A 20960-nucleotide genomic window follows, 5' to 3' on the forward strand; every position below is an offset into this window, starting at 1 on the left:
GCGGTAGTCTCTGGTAGGGGTGGGGCTGTCTTAGAGCGTGGGAATTTCTGTCAAGGGCAGGGCTGTCCTTGGGAGTTTCCCAAGTGAGGTCTGAGGATAAAATGGCTGCCAATTTATAAATGGTGACATTATTGTCCTATCATTCCCCCATTTTTTCTTTAATAATGATGAGGGTAGGGGCTGAGGATCAGGAATTGGGGCAAAGCATCGGTCTGTTTAGCTGCTTCCTGCTGGCAGGGGACATTGTATGGGGCAGGATCCTCAGGCTCCTGCGTCTTGGTGGAGGCCCTCAGAGCAGTCCTCCGGATGGTTTTGGAGAGGTTGGTATCCCTGGAGGTACAACTGGTTAAGCTTTTGATTAGCAATAGCAGACATGCAGTGTGATACAAGGGAGGAAGCTTAAGAATAGAGAGCAAGAAACATAGGCATTAGGATGGGTATTGGCCAGGAGAACCACTGTGAAATGTTCCCTAGACAATCCCAAGAGTCCTCCAATTCCCTTCTCTGTTTTTATAACTGTTCCTTGAGAGGTGTTGTCACTGGGGGATCCCATTGAGCTTGACAGCAGTGTGTGTCATGAGAATGACCAGATGAGGGCTGGTCCATAGAAGTTTCAATGGAGAGAGTAGAAGATCCTTTAAGAGAACAAGATCCCCTGGTTTAAAAGAAATTGTTACAGGGTGGGGCAGGATCTGGTCTTCATGCTCTCCGAGAAGTTCCCCAAGAAGGTTAAGATAAGGTAGGTAGTCAGCCAGAGGAGCATTGTCTGTTGGAGGCAAGTTTTCTAAGAGAAATGAGTGACCATATGTTATTTGAGACCCAAATAGGAATATTACGAGGAGCATATAAAGGTGTCTGCTAAGGGACTTCATACCTAAGGATCTAAATTCTGTAAAATCCTGTAACTCCCAGGAAAGCTCTAAGCTGCCTTATGGTGTGGGAGAGTGGGAAATGGAGGATTGGGTCGATTCCCTCTTGACTCAGGGATTGAGTTTGTTTCTTTAAGGACACACCTAGGTAGGTGACGTGTGGGAGGCAGGGGCTGTCAGGATTTAGGTTAAATATAACGCTTTTGGATAAAAGAGAGCTCTAGCTCATTTCGTATGTAGCTTTGTAAATATTTGTACCATATTTAGATAAAGTATAGACACAACACTGTTACAAGGTGGTCATTTAAGACACATAAGCAAATATGTGAATGAACTTTGATTTAGTATACTTAAAGCTTGACAAGATCAGTAGAAAACACAAATAATTTCTTTGATAAAGTCTTTTTCTGTGACAGTTTTTTGTAGATGTTACTCAGAGCAGAACAATACTAAGATAACCTTGTTATTTTATAGACATAGAGAATTTGATTTTAGTTTGATATGACCCTAAAAATCTTTTAGGCAACTCTTAGATTATACTCAACTTTAACTTTATTACACATTGAAGCTTTTTATTATACACTTTTAAAACTTACTCAGACCTTTATATAACATATTAAACCCTTTGCTGGCTTATCTTTATCCCTCCTATTGGAAACAATCTTTAGGACAAACCCTTCTTTATTAGATCCTTTTTCACTTAAAAAACCATTCCTTTCTCCTTCAACTTCTCAAAAATACATTTAATACCTATCTATATTTTTTCTAGTTGTTTACTTTGTAACTTGTATTTTAAAATTAACTTTTATAAGAATTTTAAATTTATTATAGGGGCTGGGGCAAACAATTAGTAGCCCTTGTTTTTTAAGGAATTTATGATAGGCATAAGGCCTTATTGTTCCTCAGAGGGGCTTGAAGGGATATTGTTTCAGGTGTGGAAATTGTGAGGGATTTTTGAGTTTTATTTGAACAGGGAGGGCCACCTAGGCTCACCCTACACTCATCAGTCCACATTGTGGAATCTATTTGTTCATGAAGGAGTGGGCAGCAGAAATAGCTTCCTGGTGGGAGATGAACTTGAGCTTTTAGTTGAGATAGTAAATCCCATCCCAGCAGGGGCATTGGAGTTTTAGATACTATGAGGAAAGAGTGACAGAAGAGGAGGTCTCCCAAAGAGCAGGCCACAGGCCAGGTAAAATAGTGTTCTAGGGGCTGGCCAGATTTGTCCCAAATAATAACCTTTGTCATTGGACTGGGGATCAGGAGAGAAAGGTAAGACAGAGAAAAGGACTCCACTGTCTAGGAGGAAAATGACCTTTCACTTCTCTACCATTATGATTACCCCAAGTCTCCAAGAAGTGGAGTGTGGACAGGAGGCTGGGACCCATCAATCCATAGAAGGTGGCACCTCAGCTTCCATCTGGAAATGGAAGCACTTAGACCTCCAGTGGTTACCTTTGCAGAGAGGGCAGGGTCCCGGGTGGGGGCAGGGCTGTCTCCTAGGCTGTCCCCCCTTAAGCATTCTCTGCAGAAGTGCCCCTCCTGTCCACCATGGTAGCAAACTCGAGATGTAGGCCCCAGTCGGGTGGGAGCAACAATACGGTCATATCTCTTATCTTTCTCTCTGTTAGTAATGTCCTGGTTATAATATACAGATATGGCTAGTTGTATTAGTTGATCCAATGACTTTTCTCTTTCAGCCATAGACTAAGTTTTCTATAAATATCTGGGGCTGACTGTTAGAAATTTATCTTTGAGAAGAACCTCTCTCACCTGTGACTCTGGGTCCACCGTGATATGCTTTCTGATAGCATCCTTAAGATGCTGTAGAAAGGTAAGGGGGTTTTCTTTAGGACATTGCTGTAAAGCAAAGTTGTTATTTTACATTGACACCTGACACTCTGGAGGGCAGGTCTCTGAACTGTTCTGGGCCTCAATTTCCTCAGTTGAAGAATGAGGGATCTGGTCTAGGTTAAACTACTTTCTTCCACTATGAGATGGCTGAAGTGACATTAATGCCATTTATCTTTTTTTTTTCTTTTTAGCAATATTGGGGAATTGAACCCAGGGCCTTGTACATGTTGAGCAGACACTTTCTCATTGAGCTATGTCTTTATCCCCAAATATTTTTTTTTTGGTTGTACTGGGCTTGAACTCAGGACTTTATGCCTGTAAAGCAGCACTCTATTGCTTGAGTCATATCATTAGTCCCTTTTAGTGTGGATCAGTTAAGGGGACTGTCTGTGCCCCTGTAAGTAGGTGTATTTATTTCCTCATTTCTAGGTGCCACTAGTATTGGGGCTTATTGTAAATGGTAATCATTTTTAACCTGAGTGGCCTGGGTCAGAACCCATTACTTTTCTAATGAGAAAAGAGTCTGATCTAGTAGAAGCATAATATTTTTTTATGTCAATTGAAAGGTTTGGATCACAGAGATAAAGGCTTGAATGTATTTGACTGGGCATTAGTACAGCTGTTTAGATGTTTTTTAATTTTTCTTAGATCTGATAGGTGGAAGGGGACATAGATTTGCCCTCTTTCTACTATTACCTGTTGAAGGCGGAAATGCCCATTAGGGGGTTCTGAGTATTGGGGTGGCTCAGAAGGTAGAAATTTGTATAGGGGACCTCAGTTTATTTTTTTTTCTTTTATAGAAAAGGTCTAATTGGAGTATGGTATTGTAATTTAAGGAACCCTGTGAAGGCCACTTCTCTTGGTCACCCAAGGCATATTGAAGCCAGGCCTAAGTATAAAGCTTTTAAACATCTATAAGCCAAAAGACTGTAAGGTGCAGATCCCATCTAGAAAGAACAAAACATTAGGATCTTGTCTTTTAGCTAATAGCAGGCAGCCTCTTTAATAAAGGCTTTTTAACAACGGAATAAATCATCCGTAAAGTTAGAGAAGGGCATTTAGAAGGCATTCTGGGCCAATAACAGTACCATATGGGACAACTAGTGTTAATATTTGGAGGGAAAATTTATGTTGAGACCGAAAGTATAGAAAATTTTAAATGAGAAGTTTAGAGATCACAGTAATGTGGTATTTTGGGGACTATAACCTTGAGTTAACAATTGGCTTACAAGGGCTGGGTCCAGTGCCAGGTGTGAGGTGGGGCTAGGAGCAGAGTTTGTGCAAGGCGCCACTCCCCCCTCTCCACACACACACCTGGGACAAGTGAGCCTGTCTGCCTAGGCCTGATCCTGTGGCCTGTCGCCCCTCCCCCCTTCCTGTGTACTCTGTGTGCATTTATTCTAGGGGAAGTGGCAGCAGGCTGCAGCCATTGCCATGTGTGCCTGGCAGCCCAGGATGTGCTGGGTCCGCTCTATGGATTTTCTTAGCTATGGCAGGCGTTTTTGCTGTGTCCAGGAGCTGGCATCCTGTGCACGAGCTCACCTGTTTGCTTTCCCTCCTCCCCTTGTGGGGGCAGAGTTAGGGTGTGAGCATGGCAGCTGCAGTTTTTTGTAAGCGGTTTTGCCTAGCAGCTGACTTAAAGTTACTTTAGATTGATAAGCTTGGCAAACTAGTTGGAATAACTTAAGTCATAAGGTACTATGTTACAAGTTTTTCATGGGAGGCAGGGTCCCAGTAAGCCCAAGGAGGGGAAGGCAGACAGAGACAAAGGATCTGCAGTGAGACCATGGAGGAAGCAGAAAAGGTGTCCTGACATCTTAGGTAAGGGAGGGGAAGGCAGAGCCTGGAGGCATGACACATGCCTGAGGAATTAGCCATCACCTCTGCCTCTAGGTCGCTCAAATTGACTGGTACTGGAACACTTTCAGCAAAATGAAACCTCCACTCTATGGTTGCTGTCTCAGGAAAAAGGGACATTAGACAGGAGGGGGGGAGAGAGAAGCAGTTGTCAGATGCCATAATCAAATAGGACTCCCCCAATGTAGCATGAAGCATTCCTGAATAAATCCCTGGCTTGGTCGCAGCCCACAGGGAGGGAGCATGAGCTCCCCAGAGCTGGAATAGCCTTGAGGCCAGAGTTAGCAAGGAGTGGCTTGTTTAACTCTGTCATGGGAAAGTTCCTCAGGAAGATAGGAAGAGGCAGGCAGTGTGAGCAGTGCAAGAAGTCTGCTTACATGGGGAAGGAGGAGGTTCGGGAGAGTATTTGGCTCATTTAGAAGCTGGTTTAGAGGTAATAAAACCTGCACAGGGGAACAGGAAGTACAGAAGGAGGGTTTGGTGTAGAGATAGGGAAAGGAATGGACATAGGGAAATTCCTTCCATTTACCAGCACGCTCATAGAAATTGTATAAATCCCTTAAAATATTGGGATTGAAGGTGCCATTAAGTGGCCATTTGGAGGCATTGTCTAATGGGTATTGTGGCCAAGCCTGATTGGAAAGAAAAATTAGTTTTTTGGCCTTTAGATCAGGATAGAGCTGTAGGGGCTAGAGGTTGGCCAATAGACAGCCCAGTGGGGAGTCTGAAGGAATGTTGGAAGGTCCAGTTCCCATGATGAGCCCAGTCCAAGGAAGAATATGGTGGCATCCCTGAGATATTGCTTTCCTGGACAAAACAGAGAAGTGGAGGACCTCAAGGGAACTTCTTCACCAAGAGGATTGTCCACACCTCAGGAACCCAGTTCCTGAGTAGATCTGAGTCGGGACAAGCTACTAGGATTTTAACAGACAGAGAGACAGAGCCATGACTCACAACATGAGGGGACACATCAAGGGAGGACATTGAGGGAAGATTGGCCGGTGGTGGATGGTGGTTGGAGGCACACTGGGGTAGAGGAACTTCCCTGTGAGCAAGTGAAGGAGCGGCGCTTTCTAGGATCAAGGGTTCCGGCAAAGCCGCTCAGATCCCGGAGGAAGGGAATGGGAGTTGAGAGGGAGAGAGAGAGAGCACGGGATGGGGTGGGCGAGGCTGGGAGAGCAAGGTCAGTGCCGGGAGCTCACCCAATCCAAGTCATGGCACCAAATATTAGGAAAAATGCTGCTCACAAAGAAAGCTCATGAGAAAAGTCTCATGTCCATAAAGCAAAGTTTAATGGCAGGCCCAAACTGCCAGGCTGGCCCTGGAAAAGATGGTGCATCAGTGCACCTGGGCCAGGCGTGGCTTTTATAGAAGGGGGAGGTTAAGGAAGTTAGCGCATGTGCGGGAGTCTCTGGTAGGGGTGGAGCTGTCTTAGAGCATGGGAATTTCTGTTAAGGGCAGGGATGTCCTTGGGAGTTTCCCAAGTGAGATCTGAGAATAAAATGGCTGCCAATTTATAAATGGCGACATTATTGTTCTATCACCTGTGACTCTTTCTTTGCTTTTCAGCTGCTGTGAGGTGAGCGTCTCTGCTCCATCCTGCCCTCTCCACCATGATGTTCTGCCTTACCGCAGGCTCAGAGCAACAAAACCAGCCAACCGAGGACTGAAAGCTCTGAAACCATGAGCCAAATAAATTCTTCCTCCTTTAAGTTGTTTCTCCCAGGTATTTTTGTCAGTGATGAAAAACTGACTAATACACATATATTAAAAACAAAACTGTAATATATGTGATGTTTTGTAAACCACCTTTTTCATTGACAGTGTCTTTCATAAGTCTTTCTAAGTCAATGAAACACCATAATTTTAATTGTGATGCTTTGTTATGTGCATTGACTACAGTATTCCCAACCCATGTTTTAGTTTGAAAAGAAGAACAGAATAAAGTGCCATTTTTTTTTGCTGTACCGGGATTTGAACTCAGGGCTTCATGCTTGCTGGGCAAACTTGAACCACTCTGCCACCCCCGTTTTGTGTGTTGGTTATTTTCAAGATAAGGTCTTCCAGAACTATTTGCCCAGGCTGGCTTTGAACCTCAGTCTTCTTTGTAGGGAAAGTGATTATTACTTAGGCTAATTGCCATATGTGCAGGTGCCCTAAATACACAGTTGCTATTTAACCTTTCAGGACAACCGAGAGCTGGGTTCACATGTGCAGTAGATGTAATAACTTGGCTGGAGGCCACTTTTGTCTATATCTGTAAAAAAGCCACTGCACAGAGTGGCCATGGTTGGCTAGCTGGCATGGTAGGTAATAAACCTCACTGTGGTTCCTGTCTCTACTTTGGACTGTGCAAATCACCAATGCATTTGCATTAAACTTACCAGAGCATTAAACCTATGCTCCCAGTCTCAGCCTCCCTAGAAGCTAGGATTACAGTTGTGAGCCACCAGCACCTGGCTCTAAAGTGCCATTCTTAATCCCATGACTCACACAAGTACTGCAATCAACTTGTATATTCCCTTCAAGTCTTTCAGATGCATACTGAGTAAGTTCAAGATGAATTTCAGTTTGCAGCACTATTTACACCTGGTGATCACTGATAAACAGTTCCACCTGGTGATCACTGATAAACAGTTCCACCTGGTGATCACTGATAAACAGTTCCACCTGGTGATCATTGACAAACAGGGGCCAACCGCCTTGCTGTTCTTTAGGAAGGATACCCCCCCCTCTTCTGCCTGATGGTCCCTCCTATAAAACCTACTACCCAATCCAGTCCAGCTGCTGCTCTCTGAACCTGAGAGTCAGCCTGGCAGCCTGTGCCCCAATAAACCTTTCTTTTCTACACGTGGTGCAGTCTTTGTTCAGCAGTTCCTTATATCTGGTGCTGAAACCTGGGAGAGGCTAGCAGGACACCCCTGCCTGGGATGACTCCTGGACCTCGTGTCCTGCCCTGTCCCAGACCCAGACTGCTAAATTGACCTCATGTGTCTACAGACTTCAGATTCTGGACCTTGCTGCCTTGCCGGCTCTCCCTTCCATCACTAACCTACCTTCCACCGCTTTCCACCTAACCTTCTCCTCTCCTCGGGCTTGGTAAGTGTCACCCTTCTCAGGGCTGCCTGTTTAGCTTCTAACTGAAATCATAGCGCTATGTCAGGTATGCCTCCTAGGCCCACTGGGGTGCTCACTGCTTAGCACTGGGACACCTGGCTAACAAGTTGGGCTTTCTCTACAAATGGTGACCCAGGCTGGGGATGCCCGCCCCTGGGAATCCACTCTGGTGACACGTCCCCCTTTTTCTCTCTCTTTCTTTCCCCTTCCCTCCCTCCACTTCCTTCCCTCTCTCTCTCTTTCTCTCTCTCTCTCTTCCAGCTCCACCATGGGTACCCCATACTGTAACTTTGATAGTTCCACTCCCTTGGGATGCATTCTCTGCTCACTTGGTGACTTTGGCCTCCAGCAAGATATTAAGCCCAAGCAATTAATTTTTTACTGTAACACTGTTTGGCCTCACAACAGATTAGATAACCAGTACCAATGGCCCAAAAATGGTATTTTTGACTTCTGCACACTTACAGATCTTGACAATTTTTGCCACCGCAATGGCAAGTGGTCTGAAATCCCATATGTCCAAGCTTTATTCTCTTCGTTCTCGACCCTCCCTCCTTAAATCTTGCAACACCTCCCAGCTCCTCTTCTCACCAGTCCTCTACCCCAACCCTTCCTCTACCCCATCCTCCCACTGCTCTGACATCACATCTCTCATCCCCTGCTGGCTCATCTAAACCCCTGCTGCCATATTCCCCTTACATGGTGGTCACTGTTGACCCTGCACCATCGCCACCCCCCCAACACCACCCCTGACCAACATCACCCTCTACCCCTGCTCGCCCTCACCCTTCTCCTCTACACCAGCATCCCATACTCACTCCCACACCTCTTCCCAAACATAGCCAGCCCATCTGTACCCTCTCCTGGAGGTGGCAGGAGCTAATGGCATTATCAGGGTCCATGTACCGTTTTCCATGACTGACCTCTCTCAAATGGAAAAGAGCCTTGGCACTTTCTCTAATGATGCCTCCTACATTAAAGAATTGAAATACCTGACCCAAGCATATGATATGACCTAGCATGACATATGTCATCCTTTCCTCTATCCTAATTTCAGATGAAAAGGAAAGAGTCTGGTTGGTGGCCCAGGCACATGCTGATGATGTCCACTGCACAGATCTCACTCTCCCGGTGGGATCCATGGCAGTGCCATGGGAGGATCCACATTGGGACTACCAAGATCCCACCATGCTGGCTGCCTGAAATTATATGGTTACTTGTCTACTTGTGGGACTACAAACTGCTTCCCATAGGGCGGTCAATTTTGATAAGCTTATAGAAGTCATCCAGCACCCAACTGAAAACTTTGCCAACTTCTTGGGGTGCCTGACAGAAACCCTAATTCACTATATTAAACTAGATCCATCCTGTAAGGATGGAATAATTATTCTCAACTTCCACTTTATTTCCCAATCCTCCTCTGATATTTGGAAAAAGCTTAAGCAGGCAGAGGATGGCCCTCAACCCCCAAAGGAGATCTCGTGAAAATGGCATTTAAGATTTTTAACAACCGAGAGGAGGCCTGAGACCACCATAAGGCTCAGCTCTTGGAGGCTGCCCTGAGACCAGCTCCACCTTCAAGAAAGGCCAGACAACACACACCTTCAGGGGCCTGCTTCAACCAGATGGGACACTGGGCAAAAAACTGCTCTTCACCTCTCCTGCCACCAGGACCCTGTCCACAATGTGGCCAAGACAGACACTAGGGTCATTGCCCCTCTTTGCTCCACAAGGTAGGTCAGTCTCTCACTCCCATTCCCACCAGACTGAAGGCCTCTTGGACCTGTTGGGCCTGGTGGCAGAAGACTGACGTGGCCCTGGGACCTTGGCCCCCTTCAAGATCACCTCAGAGGAGCCCAGGGTAACCATCCAAGTAATAGGTAGGCCGATTTCCTACATGGGAGTCACCTACTCGGTGCTACCTGACTTCTCAGGTAAGCTATATCCTTTGCAGATCTCCATGGTTGGGGTGGAAGGTCTCCTCCACCATCCAAAGTTACTGGCCCACTCTCATGCCATATACTGAGTTTTCTCTTTACACATTCCTTCCTTATCCTGCCCTCCATCCCTACCTGTGCCCAGGTCTCTCCTCAGGGTGCTCTAAAGCCACCCCCAACCTTCTTGGCCCACCAGCTCTGGGGCTGTATACCCAGAGAAGATTGGCAGGTTGACTTTACCCACATGCCAGCCCACAAATGGGTTAAGTATCTATTAACTCTAGTACACACTTTCTCGGGATGGGTGGAAGCCTTCCTTACCATGGGAGAATCTGCTAAAGTAGTTTCTACCCATTTAATTAAGGATATTATCCCCCGATTTGGACTACATCAGACCTTACAACAGATAATGGCCTGGCATTTATTTCTAAGGTGACCCAGATTGTCTCCTCCACTCTAGGAGTAACATGGGATCTACACATTCCCTATCACCCCCAGTCCTCAGGAAAAGTGGAAAGAATGAATGAAATAATTAAGGGACACCTAAAAAACTCTCCATTGAGCTCCACTTACCCTGGGCCCAACTTTTGCCTTTGACATTAAAGCAGATTAGGGCCACCCCCGAAGCCCCTCTTTCCTAAGTCCCTTTGAAGTAATGTATGGCTGCCCATTGCTCTTGGGCAATCTTCCGCCAACAGACCCAGTCCCTCTGGCTGACTACTTACCTTACCTTAACCTTCTAACACAATTTCTTAGGGAACACACTGATCAGATCCTGCCCCAACCTTTGGAGGGCCTTGTCAACACTTCTGTTCAACCAGGGATCTCGTCCTCCTGAAGGACCTTTGACCCTCTCCTTTGTGGCCTCGGTGGACCAGACCAAATCTGGTTTTCCTCACAATGCCTACCACTGTCAAGCTCAATGGGATCTCCCAGTGGCAACATCTTTCAAGAATAAAACATTGTCCACCAACCTCGGACTCTCCCACTACAACGAAGGATGAGTACACTTGTGTACCACTGGGCCCCATGTGTATATGCCTCTCTCACAAAACCTCACTTCCTTCAATTCCTGAGTAACTTCCTCATCCTTTCTGCCTTCCTATCTCCCAGGTCCCAGGCTGCCCCCTCCCCTCCAGGGCTGTGTTATGCTTGGCAATTCAAGGTGTTTGCTACTGATAAAAACCCACATCCTCTGCTTAACTCCACTTGCTGTCCAACTAAGGGATGCCAATCTTCTATCTTCTTTACCTTTGATATATCAAAGGCCTGCTCTGTCAATTGTAATGTGAGAAGGGACACAATGAGCAAGTCACCTAAATACCATTGTCTTATGTCTGACCAGACCATCTAATACTGCAGGGATCCCGATTGGGGAGGTTGTCCTTATTGGAGCTGCTATTATCACTGGTCAGAGACAGGCTATGGTACCTCAGGCCAACTTTTAAAAAGAGTGCCAAAGTCTGGCCAGGTAATATTTGAGATCAAGGATCCCTGGGACGATAAGTGGCAACAAGGAGTGGAGGGTACTATCTATGCCCATACTGTCATGGACCCTTGGGGAAGAATAACCATAATTAGAACCTATGACCAGGCTCCCAGTACTTCCCTAGACGTTGTCATTGACATAATACAGGAAAGCTCATCAAAACTAGAAAAGGTGGTTAAAACCCTTAAAGACTCAGCTCTTCACCCAATCACTTGGTCCCAGATTTTAAAGGATTCCTTGTCTCTTCTTCACAATTTCACTAACCAAACCTCTTATAAAACAGACTGCTTCATTTGTGCCCCCTTACAAAAACCCCTCCTAACATCAGTTCTCATGTCAAATACAACCCTCAATAGCACCACTTGCACACCCCAGACCCTCTCTCCCAAGCCCCAATCAACCTCTCTCCATTCTCTAGTATTGACTGGACCCTGCTGGTGCACCTCAAAGCAGGATGCCTCCTCTCTAATACCCTGCTCCTCCAACATAACTATTACTTCTCAGGAGTCCCTTACTAGCCCATCTGGCACCGTATTTTAGTGTCAGTCCATATTATATAGCTGCATCAATGCTAGAACCCCAGGTCCTTGCATTCTAGTTCTTGTGGTGCCACAACTAGCTCTCTATACCCATGCTGAATTTGCAGTTTGCTACAATCCTCTCTCCCTCAGCCCCCCACTGTTTCTGAAGGGCAACATTTATCCTTGTCCTAATTGGAATCAGCCTCACTTCCTTGATCGCAGCTTTGGGATTTTTCCGGGAGTGCTCTGGGCCACAGCATTTCTCTCTCTCTCAATAACTGGGTGACCAACTTGCAGCCTCAATTGAAACATCTTCAGCAGCCTTATGTTTTCTCCAAGTCCAACTTTCCTCCCTCGCTGATGTTACTCTCCAAAACAGGCAAGCTCTAGACCTGCTCACCACTGAAAAGGGAGGGACATGTATCTTCCTTGGGGAGGAATGTTGCTACTATGTAAATCAGTCCAGGCAGGTAGAGGAAAATATCAAAACTCTCCAAAACATCACTTCCAATATTAGGCAACAATATTCCGGCCTAACACAGGCTCAGCCTTTGGATTTTGGTTCCCAATGCTCACATTGTTGATACCCTTATTAGGACCTTTGGCAGCCATTTTCTCCCTGCTTCTTATTATCCCTTACCTTTTTAGATACCTCCAGGATCGCCTAGGGGAGCTCAGCAGACAGACCTTCCACCAGATGCTACTACAACCTTCTCTGGCCTACCAACAAATGGCCTTGTCTGCAAATGAGAGCCTCTACTCTCAGGGACCTCACAAATTCCAGACCCCCTCTTAATGATGCCCCTGCAGGAATCAGCTAGATCAAATGGCACCCATATTACCAACAAAAGGCTGAAATGTTAGGTCCTTGGCCCCCACAGGACAGGCAGAAAGTCCTGAGGCTATCATTAACCAGATCCCCTGACCCATGGCTGTTTGCAAAATTCCCCTGCTTACAAAACATCCCCCTTTTCCCATTTTTTAAGTAACCACAGGTATCAGCCCATTCCCACCTACTGACAAACAGGTTCCACCTGGTGATCACTGACAAACAGGGGCCAATGGCCTTGCTGTTCTTTAGGAAGGATACCCCCCTCTTCTGCCTGATGGTCCCTCCTATAAAACCCACTACCCAATCCAGTTGAGCTGCTGCTCTCTAAACCTGAGAGTCAGCCCAGCAGTCTGTGTCCCAGTAAACCTTTCTTTTCTACACATGGTGCAGTCTTTGTTTGGCAGTTCCTTACAATATTCATTTTCAAATATGGGCCTGTCACAAATGAAAGAAAATTTTGACTTATTCTGACTAGCTCTAAAATGCAAAACTAGAACCAAAAGTAGAAAAATATTGCAGACTTTGAAGAGGAAGAATGATTTTATTAGCATTATAACTACTGATAATGGGATGTGTTTTGTTGTGAGATGGTTAAGTTTTCAGCTACTGAAAGGGTTGGGCCAACCTTGGGATAATTGACAATGATTAAAGCATCATCTGCATTTAACCAGAAGAAATTTAAGAGAACAAATGTGTGTGAAATCCTTTATTTGATCCAGGGGGGAAAAATGATAATTCCAAGGTTATTAGAGGTGTCACTTCACAGAAGCACCTGTCAAAAGCTGTAAGGAATTTAATGACACTTAATATGAGGCTTTGGTGTAACATGGAAGCCAAAATAGCCATTGTGCTCTTGATAAAATGCCTTAATGTCTGGACTTGTAATAGGGGTTGTGATGGTCAATCTTGGTGTCACCTTCACTGGATTGAGAGATGCCAAGATAATTATTAGAGCACACTTCCAGGTGTTTCCAGAGATGACTGGCACATTGGTAGAAACTGAGGGGGAAGTCTCACCCTGCACATGGGTGGCTTGAGGGCATGGATGGAATGAAAAGCAGAAGGGGACCCCAGCACTCCAGCCTGCAGATGGCCACTATGGGACTATCCAGATTCTGATCATGTAAGTCAATTTAATAAATCCCTCTTATAATTGCTATACATTCATTTGGTTCTCTTCATCTGAATCCTAATACAGGGTGATAGTCTCCTTTTGCTCTGTGATGTTCTTGAACTTGTTTCCCTGTAGGCAGCACATATTAACTGCAATCATGATGCAACAGGAGCTTGTTCAGGGAACATCTACTTACGTGGTAAAGAAAGCAAGATGGCGGCTATAAATGAACCCTCCAAAAAAGAGAGGAGAGTTGCCCCTGGAATCTCAATGTGATGGCAGATCTCAGATGGTCATGGGTAGAGTATCTAAATGAAAGAGTAGAGTTGCAGGTGGGATGGTAGGGCTGGACTTCACAGTGATGATCAGAAAACCAAGAAAGTGCCAAAACTGTTAGCTAAGTAGAAAAGCAGGTGTAGGAGGTAACTGGGCAGGCAACATCTTTGTTTTCACTAGAGCATTTATTTATATATATTTATTTATATTTTTTATGGTATGATTGGGGTTTGAACTCAGGGCCTGCAAAATAGGTGCTCTACCACTTGAGCCACATCTCCAGTCCATTTTTCTCTGGATATTTTGGAGATGGGGTCTCACAAACCCTTTGCCTGGGTTGGCCTCAAACTCCAATCCTCCCAATCTCAACCTGTCAAGTTGCTAGAATTACACAAATGGACCACCATGCCCAGCCACTAGAGCTCTTTTTTTTTTCCACGTGCTGTCTTAAATTCAGTTTGGGCAAACATTTGGATGCAAAAGCAGAAATAGTCTGTTCTCCATGAATTAAAATAAGTCTAAGACCAATTATAAAAACCATAAAGAGACAAAATTTAAAGCAATATTTTTTAGGGATGGATACTGAACCTAACCTGCGCCTTTCCTCTGCCCCAGATTGCATTATTGTGCGAGAAGATTCTTCTAAAATTTTGTCTCCCTTTATCATTTTCTGTTCCTTATTCCATTTGGAAGTTGGACCTCCTATACTGACTGGTCTTTAATTTTACTCATGTTTCTTTTTCTCCTCTTCCTCTTCCTCCTCCTCTTCCTTCTTCTTTCCATGTCTTCTGTTGTACTTTCTGGGGGATTTCATTACTTTCATCATTTTACTGATTTATTTGTATTATATTTTTGCCTGCAGTGAACAGCCCTTTTGCAGTACCCTGTTCTTGTTTCATGTATAGAATATCTTTTCTCTCTGAGGATTTCACAATATTTTTGAAGGGTTTCTTTTTCTCACTAAATCATCTTGGTTTCTTTGCTTAAGTATGTTTCATATTGGAGGCTTTTCTCAAATATCCATTGATTTTTGTTTTGCCATTCTTAAGTGGCAAAGAAATAAAGGCTAACTGGACATTCAGAGTGCATGGAAGGGGCCAGCCAACAGAGAGCTGGATCATTTCACTGACAGAATCTCTGGAGTAATTCAGTTTTCATTTTCCATTCTTTGACCTGCTTTCTAACTTCCATAACTTTATGCTGTCATAGTCAAGCTTGATTTCTTTGTCCTATGAGTTTTCACCTTTGGGTTCGAAACTCACCATTACCTGCCAGGGTTGGGAAACCTGAAAAATCCTTATGCACTTTAATTCCCAGCTATAAAACAGAAACAATGTTATGTCCCGCATCTATGTCAACTCTTCTGACAGTGCTCTCTACTGATTCATCTTTATGTTCTCTTTCTGCTAGATTTGTGTTTTCTCCTGTTGTAGAAAATTTGCTGAGTCACATGGCATTTATTTAGTTTGCTTCAACTGCTGCTTCTCAATTTAAATGAAAAACCTGTTTTTCATTTCCCTGAGGATAGACAAAAGGTTAAGTAAGTATATTCATGAACTATTGTTTGTGCTACTTACTTGGCTTGATTTCAGGCCAGTCAGCTTGTTCTATTCTGTGATCTTCATATTTTATGTCCAGATAAGCAAAAATGTAACGAATAATTTCTGCTCTCCCCCTCATATTAAAATAAGTAAGTTTGTAGTTTGGCATGGTGGATTCTGGAAAGAGAAAAAGGGAAAGGATATTTTAACATCCCTCTAGAGATGTCTCAGTATTTTTCTATGGTGAAATATTGAAAACTTTATAGCATCTTGTGAGATTACCAGAGATAGTAGAGAGGATTTAAAAAAATAAAAAACACTGTAAATCATCATTTAATAACATATGAAACTTGAGAGAAATAAGATCCTCTCAGTCCCTCTCCCCTCTCACTCCCTGTCCTTTTGGCTTCTCTCTCCTCCCTCTCCCTCTCACAACCAGTTAGAACATTCCAATGAAGTAAACAAATTCAAATTTTAAATTTAAAATTTGCTAAGTTTTATTTAGAAAAATATTCAGATTAAGGGAGCATCTCAAAGAATGAATAATTTCCATTTTAAGGTGTTTCTGCCCTTTTGATGTTGTGTTTGGTCTGCTGACACAGCTCAGAATGTCCAGATAGTTTGGTAGGATGATAGTGGCAGAATTCACACAGAAGAATGTGACCATGCTGGGCCCATCCCACCCATCATCCTCCTTTTTCTCACTGGAGCTTTCCTCCAGGCATCAAAGGCTTAGGGAAGCTTGCTCTATGTTCCCCGCGCCCATTCTTTGGGGTTGCTTGATTCTTTGGGGATTTTTTGTGGTTGCTTGCACCTTAAAAAATATCCTCTCTTGGGACCTCTGTTGGGATGGGGTAATGGTGACCCTATTCCTCTATCCCTCTGTAGAGGAAGAAAGCAAACTTCTCTTACATTTCATAAAGTTTGCTAATACTGAGGTAGGCTAAATTAGGGAAAGTTCGGGACCCATAGAAAAATATTACATCTTAGATTAACCATGCTTTGGCTCAGGAACCGCCCTCACCTCATCAGGAACAGTCCATTGCTCTCCTCACTCATTGATTATTAAAAGGAAATCACCTGATTCCTCCCCTTTTTCCATAGGTTAGCATAGGTTTTAAAAGTACCTGGGGAAGGGAAGTATGCTCTCTTAGCCTCCACCTGGCCCTGCCATGTGCCCCCTTTGTACTTCCCTTCCCTAACTTTTAATAAACTCCATTTACACCCACGTAAATGGAGTTTGCTGTGATGGATTCTTCCCTTGGGACACAAAGAATGTGGAAGTCTTGTGATCACAGACTGAACCGGCACCATTAACAATACCAGCTATATTACTTAAATGTAGGTCATTATAATTGTGTGAGTTTTCAGTGATTTATATGTTTCATTTCCATTGTTTATAAACTGTGAATGATTTTAAGTACTTATTGTGAAATGGGTAAAATTTATAATGATCATGCAAGGGAGAAAAAAATATTTTTCACTTGGATTTCAGTTTTTTCCACTCATTGCTCTGTGTCTTTAGACTAGTTTACAAAATCTTCCTGCATTTCAAAGTCCACTTTTAAAAACAGGGATACTGCCAGGTGCTGGTGGCTCAAGCCTGACACCCTAGCTACTTAGGAGGCACAGATCAGGAGGATCATGGTTTGAGACCAGCCAAGGCAAATAATTCAAAAGACTCTATCTTGAAAATACCCAGCACAAAAAAATAGGCTGGCAGGGTGACTCAAGTGGTAAAGCACCAGCCTAGCAAGTGTGAGGCCGAGTTTGAGCCCCAGTACTGCCAAAGTAAAATATAAAAACAGGGACGCTAATATGGGTGTGGAGATTAATGAAGTAATACAATTAAAGTACTTACCACAATGCTAAACAGTTAACTATTATTACCATTGTTAATAATAACTTTGAACTCATGCTATAGGCAAGAATAAACACTGAGTACAACACACTAATATAATAATTATAGCAATTAAGTGACACTTCTTCATTTAAAGTGGTGAGTTAAAATAGTTTATTTTCTACTAAGGAAATATTTCAAAAAATATTAGGTAAAAAGAAAAGTTAGGGCTGGTCTTAGTGGCTCACACCTGTAATTCCAGCTACTTGAGAGGTGCAGAACAATGCCAGCATGAGTAAAAATATAGCAAGATCCCATCTCAATAAACAAGCCAGGCCTGGTGGTATACACCTGTTATCCCTGCTAAGAAGGAGGTGTAGGTAGGAGGATCTCTAGCTGAGGCCAACCCTGGGCAAATGCTAGATCCTATCCAAAAACATAACAAAAGTAAAAAGAGCCTTGGGGCATGGCTCAAGTGGTAGAACACCAGCCTAGCAAGCATGAGGCCATGAGTTCAAACCCCAGTACAACACCCCCTCACACACCAAAAAAAAAAAAAGTTGACTCAAATCTCAAAAGAAAGTTCTGTATGAAATCACATCACATAAAACATCAAATGCAAATATTAAAATTCTAGATTGCTGAGTCTTGACCTCAAGTTCATATATTCCTGGAGCAAACCAGGAGAGAGTGATCCAGAAATAACTGTCTGAGTGACTACCTACACCTGGTCCAGGCACAGGAAGCACCACAATGGAAACTCCTAGCAAATCCATGTCACTGGCCCCTGGTTTTCCACATCCAAAGGTTGTGGAGTGGAGCTGGTGCTTCTTGACAGAAGCCAAGGGCCACCCCCAAACATTCTATGTCCTGCCAGTTCAAGTCCCCTGCTCGAGTGACAGGGATACCTCACATCTCTGGGAATGTGCTCAGAAGAGAAAACTGACCAGAGTAAACTAATGAAAAAATCCAATATTTACAGGAGAAACATTCACATAAAAAAGCTCAAATTTGGAGCACAAAAGTAACTACCCATCAACAATGGGTCTGTCTTCCAAGTGACTTACAAATATTGAGCTTGCAAATAGACAGCGTGAAAGTTATGAGATCACAAAAATAGTAAATGAAAATTTCAAGTAACGAAGATCCTCTGGGGGAAAAAAGAAAATATTTTATGTAATCATAATTAAGGGATCATTCTTATCAATAAAACACCAGCAGACTGTGGGAGCTCCAGGAATCAGGGACCTTGCTGACACACAGGAGACACACTTGGCTGAGGAAAAGCACCAGAGAGAGCTGAAACTTCAACACCCTTAACCCCTAGCCTGTGGAAGTCTTCTCCATGTCGCGTCACACTAAAAGAACAAGCGGGCTGCTACCCCCACCCCACTGCCACCGGGCCACTGCCTGCCACCCACCACAGGAGGGCTCCACCACCACCAGACACCGGCTCCAAACCTGCCTAGGAGATGCAGACAAACAGGACTGGATGCTAAAGGAGTAACACCAGAACTATTAAGATTGAAATTCTACGGTTCCTGAACCAGGGATTTTTTTTCTCTTTTTTCTTTTCTTTAAGTGTTTGTTTGTCTTGTTCACTATTTGATTATCCACCATCTATCCCTGTTGATTTCCTTGGTTCTCCAGTTTTTTTTTTCTTTCTTTTTCTTTTTCTTTTTTCTCCTTGGTTTTTTTAGTTTTACTATTGTAAGTTAGCTAATACTAAATTACACACAGAACAGGGACAGAAACAGTACCAAGTGTAATGATGGGAAGACAAAAAAGGGATGGAAACCATTCTCTCCCCCAAAATAAATTAGTACAGGACTCAGAGGGAAGTGAACAAAATGGATACCCAGATCCAGACTCCAACAAAACAAAGATAAACTATACCAAGGAACCCAATGAAGCCCACACAGAACATCCTGAAAGAAGAAATTCTTCAAGAAATCAATGAGAATTTCACAGAGATGTTACTAGACATGATCAACCAAAATGTACAAGAGGCACTCAAGAAATTCCAAGACAACAAAAATAAAGAATATGAGAAAACACAAAAACAAATAAATTAAATCATAGGAGCCCTAAACACCAAAGTGAATCAGAAAACACCAAAATAGATGAATGAATTAAGGATGAAAACTGACAATATTAAAGAGGAACTGACCCATGCTATGGAAAACCTCAGAAAAAAGAATGAAACAGAAATATAAAACAAAATGGAAGGCCACTCCAGCAGACTAGAACAAGCAGAAGACAGAATCTCAGAACTTGAAGATGAAATGGAAATTAAAGGAAAAACTGAAGAACTATTAGTTAAACAACTCAAGACCTGTGAAAGGAATATGCAAGAACTCACTGACTCCATCAAAAGACCAAACCTGAAAATCATGGGTATTGAAGAAGGAGAAGAGGTGCAAGCAAAAGGAATTCATAATATATTCAACAAAATAATGAAAATTTTCCAAATCTAGAGAAAACTATGCCCATTCAGGTACAGGAGGCCTCCAGGACATCAAACAGACTTGACCAAAATAGAACTACCCCACAACATATTATCATTAAAACAACAAGAACAGAGAATAGAGAAAGAATATTAAAGGCTGTAAGAGAGAAGAAACAAATAACATACAAAGGTAAACCCATGAAAATCACAGCAGACTTCTCAACGGAAACCTTAAAGGCAAGAAGAGCTTGGGGTGAGATCTTCCAGGCACTGAATGAAAATAACTTCAACCCTAGGATACTCTACCCAGCAAAACTATCATTCAAAAATAGATGGAGCATAAAAGTCTTCCATGATAAGTAGAAACTAAAACAAAATATGACCACCAAGCCACCACTACAAAAGATTCTTCAAGGAATTCTGCACACAGAAAGTGAAAGCAAACAAAACCATGAAAGGACAGGCAGTACCAAACCACAGGAGAAGAAAAGGCAAAAAAGTAGAGTAACATTGATTCAGCTGCACACAATCAAACCCTTAAACAACAAAGAAAACTAAATGTCAGGAATCACCACATACCTATCAATACTAACACTGAATGTTAATGGACTAAATTCCCCCATCAAAAGACACCGATAGGCAAACTGGATTAAAAAGGAAGATCCAACAATCTGCTGCCTACAGGAGACCCACCTCATCGACAGAAACAAGCACTGGATGAAAGTGAAAGGCTAGAAGAAGATCTACCAAGCAAGGGCTCCAGAAAACAGGCAGGGATAGAAATACTTATCTCAGACAAAATAGACTTGACATTTACATTGATAAAACAAGATAAAGAAGGACACTCCATACTAATAGAAGGGGAAATACACCAAAAGGAAATAACAATTATCCACCTATAAGCACCCAATGTCAGTGCACCCCATTTCATCAAACATATTCTAAAGGACTCAAAACCACTCATAGACTCCAACACAGTGGGTAGTGGAAGATTTTAATACTGCCCTATCAGCAATAGATAGCCATCCAAACAAAAAATTAATAAATTCTAGAACTAAATCATACCATAGATCAAATGGACCTAGCTGATGTCTACAAAATATTTCATCCAACTTCTGCACAATATACATTCTTTTCAGCAGCTCATGGAACCTTCTCCAAAATTGATCCTTGTAATGCCATTTACCAGCAGAACCTGGTTGACCGAAGCTGGAAGAGATGAGGGGACTACTGAGTCTTTACATTGATTTTTATAAACTTTTTC

At 43.2% G+C, this 20960-nt stretch overlaps 1 protein-coding gene across 1 annotated transcript in view; it reads right to left on the minus strand.

Annotated features, from left to right (window-relative positions):
• Hpgds (hematopoietic prostaglandin D synthase) overlaps window positions 1-20960 on the minus strand; it is a 53066-nt gene that overhangs the window by 23261 nt on the left and 8845 nt on the right. The window contains exon 2 of the mRNA XM_074041378.1: window positions 15444-15584. Coding sequence (XP_073897479.1) covers window positions 15444-15576 — 133 coding nt within the window. The 5' untranslated portion in view covers window positions 15577-15584. The remainder of the gene's footprint in view (window positions 1-15443; window positions 15585-20960) is intronic.

Source organism: Castor canadensis, chromosome 9 (genome assembly GCF_047511655.1).
Source record: "Castor canadensis chromosome 9, mCasCan1.hap1v2, whole genome shotgun sequence".
In the NCBI taxonomy this organism is placed as follows: domain Eukaryota; kingdom Metazoa; phylum Chordata; class Mammalia; order Rodentia; family Castoridae; genus Castor; species Castor canadensis.